The following is a 21,177-nucleotide window of genomic DNA, read 5'->3' on the forward strand; positions in this document are numbered from 1 at the left end:
TGAATGATATGATTAAATAGGAAGAATTGGGGCAGATCATAAAAAGATGTTGAATTGTAGTAATGATAGAGCTATCCTTGGCAATGTAATAACTATCACAAGCTATTTGGAATGGGAGGTTGGAGAATAATAAATTGTCCCTCTCATTTTGGACTTTAGTCAGAATGATGGGTATCAGGAAAATAGTTCCTACTGAGTCATGTTACTACATTAAGATGACTTTCTTTTGTTAAAAGGACAGGACTACTTGGATTCAAAAAGAGTATAAGAGCATTAGATTCTAGATAGAAAGCTGGAATACACTTCAGAGACCATTTATTCCATATCTTCATTTTACAGATGAAGAAGGGAAAGATGGTACAGGGAAGTTATGCAAACTTGCTTAAAGTCACCTTGGCTGGGGCAGAGCCAAGATGGTGGCAGGAGTATAGCCTCTCTTAGGTGCTCTCTCCAAAATATTTCAAAAATCTTAAAATTATGACTCTAAGTTTTTGAGAGGCAGAACCCACAGAAAGATCCAGGGAAGCAATTCTCCAGCCCAAGGTAACCTGGAAACTAGTGGGAAAGCTCTGTTCCATGGGATTGGAGGGGTGGAAAGGCTGGAACAAAGGAACTTCAGCCTCCCAGGAACAGCCCTAGGGCAACTGGGAGCAATGACTCCTGGCAGTATAAGCAGTTAAAATAAAAAAAAATAGAAATAGAAAAAAAATAACATCATGTCACCTTGGCAGTATCTGAAATAAGATTTAAACCCAAGTTCAGCAGTTGCAATACTGCTTCATGTTTTCTTAATGTTCAAAATTAACTTATCCCTTGAAAACTAAGGACACTTCTGTTGTCTCTCAGATTAGCATAGATCCTAGAATGGAAAGTACATTAATCCATCCTCAGAGCAGTTATAAACTCATGAAAGAAGGATAAGATGTGACTATGCTAGACTGGAAATATTGTACTGGGGTCTTCTGAACTCATTCATATTTTTTTTCTTAATACATTTCTCTTCTTTCTTCTCCTGTGGTTCCCTTGATTGATGGGAAGGGAGACAGGTTAAGATAGATAAAGATGAATAATCCAGTCATGTTTTCTTTGCATGTTTTCTTTCTTATATGTGTTTATTTTTAGAGATGCTATTAAGAAAAATAAACACAAGATATCTGAGAATGACAACACCTCCACCCACCATCCACAGTCACCTGTTTTACTTCCAGTCCAATCCTCATAGCCATCTTCTGGGGAAATAAATCTTATGGAAAAGGCGCCAGTCATCCTCACTAACCATCAGTCATTAAGGAGAGACAGGAGGCAATATGTGACAGGCAAGTCTAACTACCATCACCACCTTGACTGCCTTTAGGATCCTGAGCCCCATAATCCCTGGGGAAGTAATGCTTCCAGCCTGGTACTTGCAGCCATCATCAGAAGCAACCCTGTCAAAATATATCCTGGCAATGGCTTCTATAGGTGTTAGAGCTATAGCTACTGAAAACCCAGAAAAGAAGATTCTTGTCATTAAAGTTCTTCAGGTTGTCAAATGATTTGAAATCAGAAATTGATATAATTTTCAGTGAAAATGGCATGGAAGAAGAAGGATTATCACTGACTTTTCCATGTCATCGTTAAAACTATGGGGGTCATTCAATCTGATTTGCAGCTGAAAACTTAGGATAACTCTGATAACTTCTTAGCTCTCAAAGTCAGTAAGTGGAGGAAAGTCTGAGGTATCCATGCAGTGCCAGCTCAGTGGCCAGTTAAACTTTTCACAATTACATGACTCAGACTCAGATCTCTGTCAATATGATCAACTGAACCATATTATGTTAATTTATACATGAAGATTCAAAGCATTTTTTTGGTTCCTTCTAAATTTCCATCAGTATTTTTGTCCATTTATTCTCATTTTTTCTGTATCTGATCATAGTGTGCATTGCATTCTTTTGCTCTGTATATAATATAGATACAAATATATGATACCTAATGTTGAGTTTGGATTTGAGCAAAGGAAGATACACTCACTCAACATTGGGTTGATTGGTCAGATGCTGAACTGGAATATATTCATTTCATCCACATTCACTTCTAACCCAAAGATTCCTGAAAGATCTCAGTTTTAGCTCCAATTAGGAGCCTAACTCAGTCTAGTGACTATGGGATCCATGTTCATAGCTCCAGGAAATATTTTAGCTCTCAGATGTTTATGGTCCAGGGAGGGTTATAGCTCAAGGACCTTAAGGTTCTTAGTGTTATAGGTTTCTCTGGAGGAGGTAAGTAAAATGGTGGGCTGCTTAGAAGTGCTAATTTTGTTGCAGTTTCAGATATTCCAGTTCTGAATCATTCAGCTTTTCCCAATACAATCCTATTTTTAAGCCAAGTAGCATAGACACTGCTTCTTTCTAACTCAGTTCTCCAATACCAGTGAATATAGGGGATATTTATTGTCACAGGGATCACCAGTCCAGGGCTTTCCATTCTGTTCAGTGTAAAATATGCATCATCAGAAAACATATATACGTATACGTATACGTATATGTATATGTATATGTAAGTGTATGTGTATGTGTATATGCATATGTATACATACATATACATACATACATACATGTATATATATACCCGAGTCTCGTGTCTCATTATTCCATGTTCATTTCTTTGTCCCTCTTCCTTCTCTTCCTAAAGTAACCATTCTAGCTAAATTCCTGGTCACTTCCTTTATTTAGCTGGCTCTTCAACTCTTTTTATAGCCTCCTTTGGCACATGGAACTTCAAAACCCACCTTTGGAAGTTTTGAGACACAAGGTCCTTTGTTCCTTCCACTCTTTCTCATTACCTAATGGAGCAGAGTGGTCACAATGAATTAGTGTAGACTAACAAAATATCAGTTTGGGAGCTTGAAACCCACTCACTTTCCTAACCTTCCTCTAAACAGTGATGGATGCATATGCCTCTTTTTTTTCCCTTTTTTGTAATGGGATCGAGTGACTTGCCCAAGGTCACACAGCTAGGTAATTAAGTGTCAGAAGTTGGATTTGAACTCAGGTTCTACTGACTCCATCTATCCACTGTGCCACCTAGCTGCACCTCATGTATTTCTTGATATATATTTTATTTTATTTAATTCATCTCCTCTCTACTCCCATCTCTTAATATGTAAAACAATTTTTTAACATTCACTTTTAAAACCCTGAGTTCCGAATTCTTTCCCTTCTTCTTCTCCACCCCACTCCCCCTCATTGAGAAAGCAAATTATTTGATATAAAAAAATGTGTAGTCATGAAAAAATTACCACAGTAGTAATGTTGTAACAGTAAACATAACCCCCCATGGCAAAAGAGTGGCCTCATGAAAAATAGAGTAAGTAAAGGTATGATTCAATCTGTATTCAGAAACCATCAGCTCTGTCTTTTCAATGGGTAGTATTTTTTTAATCATTAAACTCTTCAGAGTTCTCTTGTACCACAGCATTGCTGAGAAGAGGTGTCATTCCCAGCTAATCTTCCTATAATATTACTATTACTTTGTATATAGTACAATTCCCATTGCTTTTGCTCATGCAAGTTTTTAACTGAGAGCATCCTGTTCATCATTTCTTACAATAGAATAGCATTTCATCTTAATCACATACCACGATTTGTTCAGCCATAACCCAACTGATGGACATCCTCTGAATCTCTAGCTCCCTGTCATGAGAAAAGAGCTGTTATATGTAGCCATATATATATATATATATATTTATGTATGTCCTTTTCCTTCCTGTTTTTCATCTTTTTTGTAATATAAACCAAACCCTGGCACTGCTAGTTCCAAACTGTTCTGCAGAATTGTTGAATCATTTCACAACTCTTCCAACAGTGCATTAATGTCTCATTTTTTCCTACAACTTTTCCAACATTTGCAGGTATTTTCTCCTCTTAATTTATTCTTAAATGAAAATAATTACTAACAGTTCAATATAACTTACCGAAGGGTTAGATTTGCTCCCTGTCTGAACATTTGAAGACAAGGTGTCCAAGGTAAATATCACTTTTTTCCTATTTTTGAGAGGTTATTAATATTATAATTATTGATCCATACATATGTATTAATAAAAAATTGTAATTAAGTTCTTGTTGTTTTTCAGTTGTTCCTGACTCTGTGATCCCAGCTGTAATTTTCTTGGCAAGAATATTTTCTTCAGTTCATTTTACAGATGAGGAAACTGAGTTAAGTGATTTTCCTGTGCCACATAGCTAGTAAATATAAGAGACCAAATTTGAACTCAGACTTTTCTGAATCCAGGCCTGGTACTCTATCGTTGTACCATCCATATTCTAGTTATTTTAAAATGGAATATAATAATTTGTATTTACTTCATCAATCTATACCATAACAAAATCTTTTTGGAAACATGACAGTACAGTTTCCCAGAGTGATTAAAGAGGCAACTTCTTTTTATTAGCAATGTTGGACCTCCTTGGCTCAAAACTGACCTGAACCCCATTAGACTTCAAATCTATAATGTTTGAAATGTAAACAGTATGATTTCTTCTGCTCTCCCCAGTCCCAATTCCACTCTCTGGACATATATGTCAAGGGTAACTTTGGAGCAGACATAAGAGACTTGAGCAAGTGGAAAAATGATTTTACAAGTCTTAATCATTAAATTATTGAAGTTATTTTAAAAATATTTACATTCAAATTAAATTAGAGCTTTCCCTGAAAATCTGTTTATATTCACAAGAGGAAAGGACTATATCAAAGACTGGGGCTGTGATTTCATTGGTATAGTGGACTTGGGTAAGAATCCTCTTCTATCAAGGTAAATCAGTGCCTTCCCCACTATTTAGAGGCTTATGTTTTCTAAAGCATTCACAGATTAAGTGAATGATCCAGGATTTGTCAAAGGTGGGACCTGAACTATTTTTTTCTGGATAGTTTTCTAACCATTATGCTATACTGGATCTCATGTACTTCCTTTTTTTTAAAAAAATAATGAAACTAATGAAATAAAGCAAGCATTTCTATAACACTGGACAATAAAAAAGACAGCTGTACACAAGACAGCAAATCTACCATGCACAACTTGCTATTCCTTTCAAATATAAAATCAAATTATCATATAATTTCTTTCTCTTCCTTTCCTCCTATCCTAGATTTGGCTACTATTAGATACAAATAGGTATATACATACATAAACACATGTGTATATGTATGTGTATATGTACATATATATAAAACTATTCTGCACACACTTTTATTTATCAGTTCTTTAAATGAAGATACTAGCTTTCTTCATATACTCAATAGTTAATTTGGGTATTTATAATAGACAATATTAACTTACTCTCTTAATGTTGTTCTTAAAACAATATTGTTATTGCTAAATATGTTGTTCTCTTGGTCGAGGCATCTTTCCATGTTTTTCTAAAATCATTGGACTCATCATTTCTTATAGCATAGTAGTATTCCATCACAATCATATACTACAACTTCTTCCCCAATTGGCCATTCCCCAATTGATGGTCAATTTTGTAACTTCCAGTTCTTTACCATCACAAAGGGAGTTGCTATAAATTTTTAGAACATATAGTTCCTTTTCCTTTTCCCTTGGTTGTTTTTGGAAATAGGCCAAGTAGCTGCATTGCTGTCTCAAAGAGTATAGGTATTTCAGTAACTCTGTGGGCAAACTTTCCAGTGTTCATTAGTATATTCTTCCTCTACCAGTATTGCTGAAAAGTACTGTCTTCCACTTTGTTTTATTTAGGTCTCTTATTGACTGTATCTGGTCCACTACTTCATTGGTAACTTGTTTAAAAACTCCATGGAAGCATCAATTGAACTCAAATCCCTTTCTGGAGCATTTCTTGGCATTTTCCTTATTCTAGAAATCAGAAGAGGCAATCAGATATCCTATTATTCTCATTAGCTCCCCTAAACCCCTTAAATATGGTGGTAATATTTTGATGAGAGAAAACCATATAGGCAATATAAGTTAGTCATGATTTCAATTAACATTTTGTTTTAAAATACTTCAAATTTTATTTGAGCAGAAATAAAGAGGAAGATTAATAAAACAATGATTTGCTCATAAAAACTTTGAAACATAGGATATATATATATATATGTATATAATACACTGCTGTTCAGAAGTGTTTAAAAATCTGTTCAATCATCATTATGAAATAGTATCTTGAGGTCATTATTATATTCCAACATTTAAAAATAAAAAGTTGGGAAACATTTGGTTTTTGAATGCTTTTTCTAAATCCTAGATACTTTAGATAATATTTTCAAAAAAGAATCATCTTAAGGATGAGAAAGAGAAAGCATTGGCAAAATGACAAAGTGTATATAAAACAAGGACTCACTTGAAGACAATTCTAAATATGAATAGATGTTTTGAATACAATTGGGCAAGAATATAAAAGCATTGATTAAACCTCATTCTTTACTCACAATTGAAATATAAAGTTATCTTATTAACTGCCATAATAACTGGAAAGATGTTAGAAGACAATTACAAAATGTGTTAAAAACGCCTTGTATATTGGATCTTCACTGACAGACTTTAAAAAAAACCCATTTATTGATACATCTAAAAGCAACCTTACTTCTGGCTTATATCTTAGCTATAGCCTATCTACAATTTAACAATCTGTTACTTCTTCCAACAGCAACAATTCTTTTAGTACGGAGATCAAATTTGTAGTATGTAGGTCCACTAAAGAAGTAGAAATAGTCTAGGGGGGAAAAAGAAATCAATAGTTAGCATACAGATATGTTCAAACTTTTCAAATGAAGGAAAATACAGTTTCCAGTCTTACTTTTCTTCTTCTTATTATATATTTTCTCTGGATCTGTGATTTCACTGATATAGGGAATATCTACTGTGGAAAATCCTGTGTAGACTAGCAATTTCTAGTCTTAGTGTTTGATGGACTGAGAGATTAATGTGATTTGCTTCTGGTCACAGAGCTAGTATGTGTCAGACATAAGTCTTATACTCACATATTTCAGACTCCATGACTGACATTCTATCATCCACTATATTATCCATGATTATTCTAAGATTTTTGGTTCTTCACAAAATCCTCAATGTTATTTCTAAAAAACAATTTAGAAATGATCTCACAAAATAGTTATTTCTACTTACCATCTTTTGGGAAAACAGCATCGACACTAGTTTGCAAACCTTGAAAATTATCTGCTATATTTTTAGGATAACCAGGATCCATTGCATGTCTTCGATTATCATATCTGATAAAAATAGATATAGGTTTATAATCATCATCATCATCGTAATAATAAGTAGTTCACAAAGTACACTTTATATACTTTTGAAAGCACATTTGCTTATTTGATTCAAAATCATGGAAGATAATTTGGTCAAGGTATTCATACTTATCTTATAGATGAGAAAAATTATTTACAGAGTAATTAAGTGATTTTTCCAAGGTGAAGTAGTCAGTGGTAGAATTAGCACTAGAATCCTAGCCTCCCAGTGTCAATGTTATTTCTAAAGTAAGAGAGGTTTACAAAGTAATTAATCCACCTGCCCAGAGCATTGCATGAGTACATGTATATTTATATTTAATACAACACTAGTGGTGATAGTTATGGTCAACATCACTCTGGGCCATCTGCAAAATATTTGCTTCAGAAGACTAGAGTTGAATCCCTAAAAAATGAGCACTTTCTTTCCATTGTACCTCTGTATTTACCCCAGCCTAAAGTGTTCTCTTCTTGTATAGAAGCCACCATTCCTTTATTTGATTGAGCAATTTGTAAAAGACAAATTTTCCCAGACCTTATCTTTTTATGGACAACATATAAGTCATGAAAAGAGCACCAATGCAAGAGTCACGACGTCCAAGTAATATGACTCTTTGTTATTTTGATGGCACAATCAATTCATGGTTATGGTCACAGTAATCTCTCAGTCCATCAACCATGGTTATGGTCACTCTTCCATGAGTACAAGTCAGAGCTCTTCCATATCCTTTCGTCTTTTGTAGCAATTCATATCACTAATAATATATTTTGCACCACTTTTCAATACAAGACATTATTTTAACTTATTGTTATAGTTTACTTAGAATTACAAAAAAGTATTAAAGGTAATCTAATCTAATTCCTGAATTTTACACATAAAGAAAATGAGATTAATAAATGTAAAGAAGACTCAAAGTCACATGACCAGTAAGAGGAGATCTGGAACTTCAATCCAAATACTTTGACTTCATAATTACCACAATTCCTTACCATGTTTCCCCTTTGTGTTTTTTTTAATTTTGAATCTTCTGACACCAATATTCCAAGACTTCCAACTATATATTTATAGCACCAGGAGAATATTAGAGATGAAGAAAAATGGCCTTTGTCTCAAAGGATCATCAACTAGCTATGAAACTCACTTAGTTTTGGAAAACTGGACTATTTTGTCAAACACATGAATATCTTGTTACAACAAACATTCAGCTCTTTGGAAATCACTGGAAAATGGAGTTAGCACCTTTCTCTGAATTTTTTCAAGTTGTCAAAGAAGAGCAAGGATGTCTTCCTATCATCTTAAAAACAAATTTCAACTTCTGGATATGGAAACATGCATCCTTACCTCCAGTATTGGTTCTTTACAAAGAAGTATGTTTTTCCAAAGTTGTTATTTGAAACAGCTGCATCAATAGCTTGCACACTTCTTGGGAAGCCAAAGTTGGATATATCTTTGGGGAAACCAGGTCTGATTTCATAGCCATATAGAGTCCAGTACTGATTACCTAGAAATAGTGATGGGGATCCATTATATAAAACTTAAATTTCTCCAAACTGTTTCTATTCGTTGTAAATTCATGATAAAAATCAAATTAGTGCCTGTGCATTTAAAAAAATAATCAAAATTATATTCCCATACTGCTGAGTCATAGTTAATGGTACCTCCTATCACTTGCACAATAAAAAGCCAAATTCCTTATCTTGGCCCTCAACGATTTGACCTCTTTTTACCTCTTAAAAAAGTTTACCCAAGAATTCCCTTTGCTCCAACCAAACTTGACCTACTGAGCAAACAGTGATTATTTTCACATGCAAAAAATGATTCCCAAAATAGTCCCTTGACTCACATTGTTTTCTCTACTGGGGATGCCAAACTGTTTTTTTGTTTCAGTCATAGCCTCCTTCTAGTGTTAGCAAAAGATCTGTCCCTTTTATGTAAATTCCTGTAGATTTTGTTGCCCTCACTATCTATTTGGCACTTAATCCAGACTGATTTATTAAGTTACTACTTTTGTGATGTATAGTTTATCTAGTGAGACTGTAAATTCTTTGAGAACAGAGGTGAAGTCTTATCCTCATCTCTACCCCCAAATTCTCTAGCCCTTTTTTAGTTTAGTACTGGACTCTCCTTGCAAATATAAAGAATACAAGGAATACATTTCTATGATGGTGGTAGCAATTCCTTCCATTGTAAATAGAAATTTTGTTTGATGAGAGACTTCAAAGGTATAGACACAGAGCAAGAAGAAATTAGATTTTTACTTGCTGGGACTCAACATTATAGCCAATAGTCTTTGTCTGATAATCTGGTCTTGGACATGTATAAAAATGGTGAAACTGGTGGTTATCTCCAAAGTCATCTTCCCATTTGTATGTAGGTTCTCAAAGAAACTCCTAATATCCTTCAGAAAAATCCTAAGCAAATGCTATACCCAAATGTGTACAACTCTTTTAGCCCAAACTTTTTTTTATAAGAAAGATTTTATTTATTTTGAGTTTTACAATTTTTCCCCTATTTTTGCCTCCCTCTCCCCACCCCCCACAGAAGGCATTCTGTTAGGGTTTACATTTAACCCAAACTTTGAATCAGCATAGGAATGTTTTTGGAACTGAGAAAACTTGAGTTTGAGTCCTGCCCATGATAAAAACTGGTTGTATGACCAAGGACAAGTCACTTAACTTCTTAATGCCCCATTTAACTCTCTATGACTTTAAATTACGAATGAGTTGCCAGTCCACATGTAGCAAGTTTATAAACTATTCTACATACATGAAAAATCAGACAGCTGAACCCCCAAATCCATCAATTAATGTATGGGAAAGTCTTGAAATATGTTGAAAAATTAATAATAGGGTAATGATTAGATAATTAAGGAGATGACATGCTATGTGCTTCAATTATGGGGCAATTTTAGAACTGTATTCTCCATTAGAGTTAATTTAGTCTCATTCTAACTAAATTTTCAAAAAATAGTTCAAAATCACACTATGAGATGATAATAGTTTTCTTATAACATTTAGGTAAATGGTATGAACGGGGTCAGAAGTTGGAGCATCTAGGTGGCACAGAGGATAGAGTGTGGAGTCAGGAAGATTCATCTTCCTAAATGGAAATCTACCCTCGGAAACTTAGCTGTATGATCCTGGGCAAATCACTTAACCCTGTTTGCCTCAGTTTCTTCATCTATAAATGAAGCTATAGAAAAAAATAACGAATCACTCCAGTGTCTTTGCCAAGAAAACCCCAAATGGAATCATGAAGAGTCAGACAAGACTGAAAAATAACGGAACAACAATAAGATTTCTCTTCAGCTCAGTTCTTCTTACTATATCATCACTCTACTCAGACTCCCAATGAGCTCATACTGCCTCATCTGACAGGAGCTTCCCACTATGGCACCTTAAAGATCACGAGAGCACACCAGCCTTTCTTTTTTTTTCTTCTTTTTCCTTTTTTTGGTTTTTGCAAGGCAGTGGATTTAAATGCTTTTCCCAAGGTCACACAACTAAGTATTAAATGTGTATCTGAGGTTGGATTTGAACTCAGGTCCTCCTGAATCCAGGACCAATGTTTTAACCATTATGCCACCTAGCTCCTCCCACATCATGCTTTCTGCAGAAAATCAAATACAACTGATATCACTCATTGGATCAATCAGTTATTAAATTTTATTAAGTAATTATTCTTTGCCACGTTGTGTATTAAACTCCAAGAATGCAAATATAAGGTCCCTGCCCTCAAGGAGCTTAAATTCTAATGGATGGGGATAAAATTTGGGATTTCATTGATAAAATTTTCCAAATGAAAAAATCCTCTACTAATGCAAGTTTGAACCTTTTCTGTAACTTCTGGCCTTGGAAAGTTACCTAGCACACAGATAGGTTAAATAAGATTTCCAGGGTCATATAAGCAGTATGCAACAGAAGCAGACTAATAGAATAATAAGTAACTTTTAAAATTCCTTATTCCAAGGTCTAAAGTAACAGATTCCTGATATGGGAACATAGAAAAGGACAATAACTGGTATTTGAAACCAGCTCATGTCTCTCTTTGGGCAAGACTAGGGTAAGGAGAGAAATCCAAATGCAGTTACCTTTAAATAGAAAAACTAAATCCTTTTCAACATCCTCATAAGCGGCTTGTATCCCAGAAGGTAATGATGGCCAGAATAAGGAAATCGTATGTAGTTCAGGCCTTACTCCTGGGTGGTGCTTTCGCCAAAAGTACCTGATGAGAATTTAAAAAAAAAAAGGAAATAAAATTAAAGTTGACAATAGCAGTATCTCTTTCAATAACCAAGATGTATGTAATGAAGTCCACTTTTCTTGTGTCTTATAAAGGACTTATCCTGATTTAAGAAAGTATCTTGTCCCAAACTTTTCTTGCATTTTAAGCTACTCTACAAAGATATCTGTAATGTCTCTCTTTTCCTCTAGAGCAGAGGTTGGAAACTATGGCCCCGTTATTTTTACAGCCTGTAAACTAAGAATGGTTTTTATTTTTAAAATTTACTATAATACTTAATTTGAGGTGGGAGTCCTTCAAAAACAGTGAATTACATTTAGCTCATAGGTCATTGTTTGCTTACCTCTGCTCTAGAGATTTAAAGCAGTGTAAATACAATCATTATTTCCAATGAAAACCAAAATCAAGCAACCATCAAAAATGATGAGTAGAAAGGAAAATCAGAGCATTAGGTAATGAATTAAACCCAATAATTTATTTTTAAAATGTCATGGGATACATCTATAAAAGAGAAAGTTAAAGGAAGTACTGATTCAGCTTTATACTTGTCTTTAAAGATGATGACTTCTCCACGGAGAGTGGTAATTGCATCAAAGGACAGCTGTGGGTCACAGTTTCTGGGTGTAGTGGGTCCAGTAGGTTTGATAGGATTATTTGAATGACCTTAAAGACAATATTTGAAGAGGCAAGATTTTAAAAAGTGAAGGGTTGCAAGACTACTGTGTTGCTTCTTGAGGTAATTTAAGAGGGAAGATTCAAGCAACAGAGGCAGATGCTCGGAGACCAGGGAAAGACCTCCTGGAGAGATAGGAGTTATCCAATTCTAGCAAAAAGAATGTTATCACCTCAATCCAACTCATTTTATCATATACTTATTTAAAGTTTTAGTCAACTCAGTCACTACACCATCATAGAGTTCCAATACACTACATCCTTTTGAGGGAGGGAGAAAGAGGGGACACCTGGAGCCAGTGTTGTTGCCAAAGCATAAAGTCTCCTCCTGCCCATAAAACAACTCTTATAATATTTGCCAGAGGAGCATCAGCTGAGTCACTATAAAATTAAATAAACAAGCTCCTTAGTATCAACAACTTAAAAATACTAAAGGAACTTATGGAGAGAATCTTCAAGAGAGTAAAAGTGAGTTCTTCAGAGCTTATGGAGACCCATTCCTTGGGTCCTCCAAACACATGGAGTTCAGCTCCTAATTGTATCTATGAACCAGTCCTAAGAATAGAGAGAATTCTACTCACCATAGATAAACTGAATGCCATTAATGTCATCCTGAGGCAGTACGTAAGTTCTGGGATCTGAGAAGGAATAAGTGGGGAACATCAAGGCACCAGGATCAGTGGAATGAGAAAGGCCCAAGGAATGACCAAATTCATGAGCAGCAACAAGGAATAAATTGTAACCTGAAACAAGAGAGGAATCACAACATTTTCATATATATAAGATTATAGGAATCATTATTATAGGTGTTGACATGTCCAGACCAGAAATGCCTGAAGACCACTTCTTGCAACCTGTGTTTAAGACCTTATTTACACATAGAACCAAGTGATGGGAAATAGGTGGATCCAGGCATTCTTTATATGATTTGAATATAATAAGACCGTCTTTTATGGAATATTCTATTTAAAATGAGAAAAGTGAAGCAACAGAAACATAATGTCATTTGCCCAGGATCAGAAGTAATGATTTTGGACTTGAAATCAATTCTTGACTCCCAGTTCAATGTTCTTTCTATTATATCTCATTCAGTTTTCTTGTTTTGTTTTGTTTTTTACACTTTGGTCTTCCACCTCCTTAATCTTCATTAGCATAGTCAAAGCCAACTTCAGGATATGAATGAGAATAGGCATCCAAGGAAGGTATAGATCAAAGGAGACATTGATTTTGGCATTTAGTTATATATTGACTTACATTGTTTTATACTTGTTTCTTTCCAATCTCCTGTGAGATGTTCTTTGAAAAACTAAAAACATTGTTCCTCAAACAAGACACTCCATTTCCTAACTGGGGCATTTTCACTGACTGTTCACAGGAGCTCTCTTCCTCCTCATCTCTGCCTCCTGGCTTCCTTCAAGTCCCAGCTAAAATCCCATTTTCTGTGGGAAGCCTTTCCCCAATTCTCTTAATCTAATGCCTTCCTTCCATTGATTATATCTGATTTGTGCTCTATATAATTTTTATGATTTTTTTTGCATGTTGCCTTCTTTATTACTCCTGTTATCTGTCTTTGTATCCCCCGGGGCCTTAGTTACAGTGCTGGCACCCAGTAGAGACTAAATAAACATTTGTTACCCATCTGACAAAATGTAAACTCTTATTATTATACAAAATTTCTACTGCAGATAAAATAGTCTACTATTTTCCTCAGAAAATGCTTTTGTGTTTTCTTATCCTTTACTTGTAAAGACTACCCAGAATTCTCTTTAAATTTTTTCCATCTTTCAAAGCCCATATCAAACACCATCTTCTCTATGTTTTCTTCATATCTCTTCCTCCTCCTCACCAGCTTATAACAGTTATTTCATCCCTCTACATTTCTTCATCATTTATATATCCCTCAACCCTCTAACCCATCCACCACAAGCCAAATGAATATTCCTAAAACAGAGATCAAACCATCAGATTTATCCCTGTCCAAAAATATTTAATGACTCTCTTATACTGGTAGGCTAAAACATAAAATTCTTGAATTTGAATTTATTAATTAGTAATCAGTTTAATTTTCCAAGCCCAATTTTATATGACCTCTTTCATACATTTACCATCAAGTTAAATTGGTGTTATTATTGGTCTCTGTGTGTGTTACATTTTATTTCCCTCTTCCACAACTTTGTATAGATTCCCTCCCAAATCTAAAATCAACTCTCCTCATTTTTATCTCAGTTTCCCAAGTTTCCTTCAAAATAGCAAAGATTCCACCTCCTATTCAAGGTCTTCCTGAGCCATGACAGGTTGATTATATATTGTCCTTGAAAATCTTTATTAAATCTAGAACTAGAAGGACCTCTATGGTACCTAATTTTATCCCTTCATTTTACAGATAAGAAAACTGTAGTCCAAGAGTTTATCAGTTCCCTGTAGTCACACAGTATATTAGAATCAGAGATAGGATTTGAATTCAAGTCTTCTGATTCAAAGTTAATGTTTCTTTCCACTATACTATGTTACCTCCTATATTTTGGATTTACTCATTTATGCATAACCCCAATAGAACATAAGCTTCTGGAGAGCAAGGGGTTACTTTGTTTTTATCTTTGTATTTCTGAAGTCTGGCACAGATCTACACATGTTTTAAGTCCAAGACTATGATTTTGTCAATGTCTGGAATTCACACTGTGAAAATACCTTCCACAATTGCAGATCAACAACTTCTTTAGAATTTTTGGTCTTGGGAAGTTGCCTAGGCACTGGAAATCAAGTGACTTTTCTATGGTTTTTAAAAAGTATGTGTTTCCCTCTTCAATAAATTCTGGTGCTTTCCTATTACCTCCAGGAGAAAAAAAAATTGTCTTCTTTTTGTCTTCTAAGCCCTCCACAGCCTGGCCTACCATTTCAGTCTTATACTTGACTTTTCCCATACTCTCTATTTGAGCAACCTTTGTGTCCTTATTGTTCTTTTCTTTTTTTTAGGTTTTTTTTGGAGTTTTTTTTGCAAGGCAAATGGGGTTAAGTGGCTCGCCCAAGGCCACACAGCTAGGTAATGATTAAGTGTCTGAGACCTGATCTGAACCCAGGTACTCCTGACTCCAGGGCCGGTGCTTTATCCACTGTGCCACCTTAGCTGCCCCTCCTTATTGTTCTTTACAGTGGATATTCTATTTTCCAATGCTGTACCTTTTCACAGGCTACTGTTCTTTCAAGGAACACGATTCCTTATCCCTGATACCTTCTGGCTTCCCTGTCTCTTTCAAAACTCAGTTCTAATCCTACCTTCTGCAGGAGACTTCCTTCTATCCTCAGCACACTCCAATAGTGGTTTCTTCCCACAGATAATACTTCCATTGAAATGATTATATTTGAGTTGTACACAGTTTTTTGCATATTGTCTTCTCCATTAGAATGTGAGCTCCTTGATGGGACAAACTATTTTTACCTTTCTTTGTATCCCCTGCATTTTTATACCATATTTCTCATACAGCAAATACTAAATAAGTGCTTATTAATTGACCATGCTGCATTATCTTTCACAAAATCAACAGGTAAGCTAGTAATGTAAGCTTTGAACATGGCAAAGACTTGGTAAATGTGTGTTGAGCTGAATTATTAAATTGATATCCCTGGAACTGGATTCTCAGGAAGCATATATGTCTAGGAGAAAGGATAAAAGTCTTCTTGTTCTAGTCCTGCTTTTGAAAGACCAAGTCTTTCATCTTAGTGAGTTTATTTGGTGCCTAATAAATATTTATTGAATTTGGTTAAATTTAGTGAGAAGAGTGGGGGGAGATTATTTAGACTTTAGTGTAAATAATTTGATTAGTTTTTTTCCTAAATGAAACTATTTTGAATACTGTGTCTTTGTGTGTCTTTGTGTGTGTGTATGTGTGTGTGTGTATGTGTGTTTAAACCAGAAACTGAGTGGTGTGGTAGCATGGAAAAAATAGTCGTTGAGTTAGAAGAATAAGTTTGGGGGCAGCTAGGTGGCGCAGTGAATAGAGTACCATCCCTGGAGTCAGAAGAATCTGAGTTCAAATCCAGACTCAGACACATCATACCTAGCTGTGTGACCTTGGGCAAGTCACTTTAACCCCATTGCCTTGCAAAACCAAAAAAAACCAAAAGGTTTGAATTCTTCCTCCATTACTAGCTATGTGATCTTGAAGAAATGATTTCCTTTCTCTGAATCTCAGTTTCTTCATCTTTAAAATAAAGGAATTAGACCCCTGGTGTCCTTTCAAGTTCTGAATCTATGATCCTAATACAAGGTGTTTTCAAAAGGGAGAGTTTACAAAAGATACAAAGGTGTCTTCCAATTCTAAATTCTATGATCTGTGATCTTATGAGTCATTCCAGAAATCCCAAATCCTATAATATTTAAAGAAATATACAATGACTTTATAAGGTCATTTATATCAAGGGATTCTGTAGCTTAAAATTCATTTTAAAAAAAACTGCTCAATTAGTGTGTATTAAGCCTTTACTATGATTCCAAAAAGGTATGGAGAAGTTGGAATCTATATATGTGGGAAAAGTATTCACATTGATGGCTTATATATAGAAAGATAGTAGAATGGAGAGGATAAACTTAATATCGTCATATAGTAAAAAATCAAGTGACATTCTGGGCTACAATTAAACACAAATAAATTGTCAATTGGAAGGGGCAGCTAGGTGGTATAGTGGATAAAGCACTGGCCTTGGAGTCAGGAGTACCTGGGTTCAAATCCAGTCTCAGACACTTAATAATTACCTAGCTGTGTGGCCTTGGGCAAGCCACTTAACCCCATTTGCCTTGCAAAAAAAAAAAACAAAACTAAAAAAAATTGTCAATTGGTTGGAGTCAAAAGGAATTTTGTTGACAGTAGTTTGAGACATTCAGTTCAACCCTTTAAATGTTACAGATTCAGAAACAGGCTTAAAGTAGTTAACTGATATTTTTCAAGGTCACATGGTTTCTAAGGGTTTAAAGCAAGATTTGAACCTAAGTCTTCTGACTCTAGAGTCTCATTCCACCTTGATTTTCCAGAAAAGAGATGTTAAGAGATTTGTGGGGAAAAACCAATTTCAAAAGTTCAATTCAGAAACTTTTTTTTTTGTAACTTACCCCTTGAGCTTGAGGTCCAAGTTTCATCTTCATCAAAATGAGCATCTCCTCCAATTCCCCGACCTGGTTGAAATGCATGTGCAAGAATTCCATTTGGACCATCAAAAGGAGAGTTATCACCATGAGCTGTAATCAAAACAAAATCAATCCTGAGCCTTCCATATTCTCTGATTGGCTAAAGAGGCTAAATTTAGCAGCATAAGCTGTTATTACCTCCTCGAACAAAAGAGATCTTAATGTCAGCTTCACCATTAGTATTCTTGGTGAACTTCAAAGGTGATGGATCACTCCAAATCTTTAAGGCTTTCTCAATTGCCAAATCCACTTCAGCTTCTAACATATCTGGTGTGTAGTTTAAAATGCTTTAAAATGAAAGGGATGGTAAGAGATAGCAAAATCAAACTCATCATATTAAGCATTAATCACCTTGTAATTTCTTTGAGTTATCTAAGTACTTGTTTTATCCCCTTTCCTAGAGATAAAAATTCCTTGTGGGTAGGGTCATAGAATCAGAGATGTATTGCAGAAATAGAGGACAGAAAGGTGGTCCAATGGATAGAGTGCCAGACCTGGAGTTAGGAAGGCTCATCTTCCTGAATTCAAATCTGACCTCAAATATTTATTAGCCATATGACTGTGGGCAAGTCACTTAATCCTGTTTGTCTCAATTTCCTCATCTGTAAAGTGAGCTGGAGAAGGAAATGACAAAAACAACTCTAGTATCCTTGCCAAGAAAATCCCAAATAAGGATTGGACATGACTGAAATAATTGAACAACAAAAAGTCAAAATAGACCTTAGAGATCATCTAATTTAAAGCTAATTTTGCAGATGAGAAAACCAAGAACTAGAACTGCTAAGTGATGTGCCATAGTCACACAGGTAGGAATTAGCAGAGATGGGATTGAAAATCAAGTCTTGGGCCTCCATATTTGCTGTTCTTTGTAGTGCATCACACTACAAGTCATGATTCATCTTTGTATCCCTAATGTCTGGTTTATGGTATATATATATATATATATATATATATATATATATATATATATATACACACATATATATACAATATACAAAATATAATATATAATATAATATATATATAATATATATATAATATATATAGGCACTCAACAATTATTAATATGTTGTTTTGAGAAAGTGAAGTTAGGTAGTTAATGTCACATATGAATCTCCTTTCTGTTTTTGGAGTAAGTGGAAAATATATTTTCCACTACTCTTTGGGAGAATGTCAGACTATGAATCAGTGAGAGAAGAATGTAAAGTAGGTGCTAGACCTAAAGGAGAAATGTTTAGTAATTGGATAAATTTGAACTAGATTCTCACTAAATCTTTCCTTGGTTGAAAGCAAATTGGATACATGGAGAGATACCTTCTTGCTAACCTAACAAGGTACCACTTAGTTAACCAAAATATTGATTTATTAAATATTTAATTTTACCAGCTTTTGGTGAAAAGGGAACCTGTGTTCTATCATCCTTGAATATAGGAAACTTTACCTGTATGTAATTTCACTTTTTTCCCACTTTGGATTTCCTGGGGTCAGCTTATATTCAGATGAATCAGGAACGCCACATCTGGGCATGTGCATTACTTCCATAGTTTCCTCATCTGGTTGTCCAGTCTCCTCTAATCCAAAGAATCTCTGCATTTCTTTAAGCTTCTCAAACAACTGAGTGCTATTCTTCTGTCGTTTTATCTTGTCTCCACTTTTTGGCATTTCATAAAAGTTTTCCAGATACCTCTGGCCAAAGATAAGCATAAGAAATCTTGTATTAAATCTCAATGCACTTACATTTTCTGAATTATTCTTGTATCAAACCTAGTATAGAGAATGCAGGTTGATCTCCATTTTCATGTCAGCTATGTCTCTGGGAATGTGGGGAAAGCTACAGAGAATATTTCTGTATATAGGCTTTTAAAAGTATAAACCCATTGAAGACAAGCATGACCCATGAATAGGTTTTGATTATAAAATCATGTGACCAGTGTTTTAGCAAACAGAGCCAAGTTTACATATCCAAATCAATGTTGTCTCGTTCAAAGTAGACACTTAGAAGTCTATACACTTATTCTAAGGATATTAAGAATATTCCTTAGTGTGGCACATTATGGGCATATATTTAATAATCAACAATAAAAATATGTGTATGCATGTGTTTGTGTATGTGTGTGTGTGTGTGTGTGTAACCAGAACCACAAGCAGAACAGAATAAATAGGAATTTTTACTATGGTGCTGCTATGGACATGGGCATACTTCTCCACTGGGAGTTCAGGCTTCCATACTTTTCATCCTTGTCATGATATTTATCTTCCAGTCCTACATAGGCATTAGTTAGAACTGATCCTGAGAAAATACAATGGTTGCTTTTCACCCTCCACTCTAGAACTTCCTTGCTGTTCCCTTTTGATTGTGCCACAGTATTTCTCCCTCTTTCTGTGGGTCTATCCTCATACTTTCACATCAACTAAATTTACTCTACCATTTCAGCTAGTTATGGGTCTTATAGTATTTTATAAAAATAGAAAATTATTTTAGGAAAGTTAAAAAGAAAGAATGATACAATTATTTAATTAATTAATAGCAGTTTCATTAGTTCCTTTTTTGATGGGTATGTTGAGCTTTCATTCTGTGAAACTATGGGAAAAAATTTCTTAGCTCTGCCTTTCTTTTTTACTCCTATGATTAATAAATAGCACCTAAATCTGGCAAACAGGAACTTTGATTCCACTTAGGGGTCTACTGAATTGATTTTTCTTATTCTATTTTTTCTGGTTCTAGGATTCCTACTGTCCCTGGGATCCCTGGTTATAATTTAATTCTGTGAATGGAAAACCAGTTAGCAATAATAATATATGGTATTATGTAGCTCTTTTCTTGTAACTACCTTTTAAGGAGGATGGTACAGTGGTCTGTTCTACAGAGGAGAGAACTGAGTTGCACAGCAATCAAATGACTTTCTTAACATCACAGTGGCAGTAAATAAAGGAATCACAACTGAAACCTAGGGCACCTGGCTTCCAAGACACCAAACCATCCCTTAATGGCTATATAGGCATGGGATGGTGAGTTATGGGAGATGACAGGAAATCCTAATTTAAATAAAAGGAGTTTTCAAGTAATCAATAATAGAAGCAATTCATTCTAAAATTTTCACAGTAAGTGATATTGAAGCAATAGCATTTTTATAAATTCTAAAGGCATAGCAAATTTCATTTTCTGCCTTCTGGGGTGGAGAGTTATGAAGAGACAATGTTCATCCTCTTTGAATCTTCTAAATCACTAGATCATAAAGCTGTACCTAAGCCAAATTTTGGAGAGAACAGTCCCATTCCTAACATTCATATTAGGACATTGCAATTGAGAAAGACAGCAATATCCATTTAAATTCCTGAGAAACAAAAAAATCAGCCACCATAATTAACCATTCACAACAAGATTTTACCTGAACAGTTGCCATTTTTTTCTCCTCAAGGCTTTTAGGAGATATAGGAAAAGAACTTGAAAGCTGTGTATGAAGTATCAGGAGAAACAGAAGGATCTTCTTCATATTTGGTATGACTTTTCGTTTGTTTCTCCTAGTAGCAGTACTTTCCATTAAGCCAGACTTTCTGGGTAAGGCCTTTCTTTGCTTGTTCCTGTGGGGCTTCTACCTTCCTTTGTCCCATATTAATGTTCTCTTTACGAATCTGATAAAGCAATATCCAAGATGATGGTTTCTTCAGAAGTTGTGAAGTAACCCTTACTTGTTACATTATCAATTTTGTAATTTTATTCTGTGATTTATTACAAGAAAGGGAGAAGAGGCTTTCAACAGAGAAAAGAGATTGTCTTGTTCTTTGCTCCCTGGATTTTTTTACAGACTTTGTCACTCAGATATTCATTTGAACAAAA

At 34.8% G+C, this 21,177-nt stretch overlaps 1 protein-coding gene across 1 annotated transcript; it reads right to left on the bottom strand.

The window, feature by feature from the left end:
- Positions 1–6,332: 6,332 nt before the first annotated feature.
- On the bottom strand, positions 6,333–20,865 carry MMP8 (matrix metallopeptidase 8). Its single transcript, XM_074188160.1, has 10 exons — positions 20,729–20,865; positions 18,781–19,025; positions 17,478–17,626; positions 17,265–17,390; positions 12,742–12,903; positions 12,034–12,151; positions 11,337–11,470; positions 8,588–8,747; positions 7,127–7,230; positions 6,333–6,713 (listed from the first exon to the last, which is right to left on the bottom strand). The coding sequence occupies exons 1-10, from the start codon at positions 20,831–20,833 to the stop codon at positions 6,610–6,612; spliced, it is 1,407 nt and encodes a 468-aa protein (XP_074044261.1). The 5' UTR covers positions 20,834–20,865; the 3' UTR covers positions 6,333–6,609.
- Positions 20,866–21,177: the final 312 nt, after the last annotated feature.

The sequence above is a fragment of the Macrotis lagotis genome, chromosome 1 (genome assembly GCF_037893015.1).
Source record: "Macrotis lagotis isolate mMagLag1 chromosome 1, bilby.v1.9.chrom.fasta, whole genome shotgun sequence".
Lineage (NCBI taxonomy): Eukaryota > Metazoa > Chordata > Mammalia > Peramelemorphia > Peramelidae > Macrotis > Macrotis lagotis.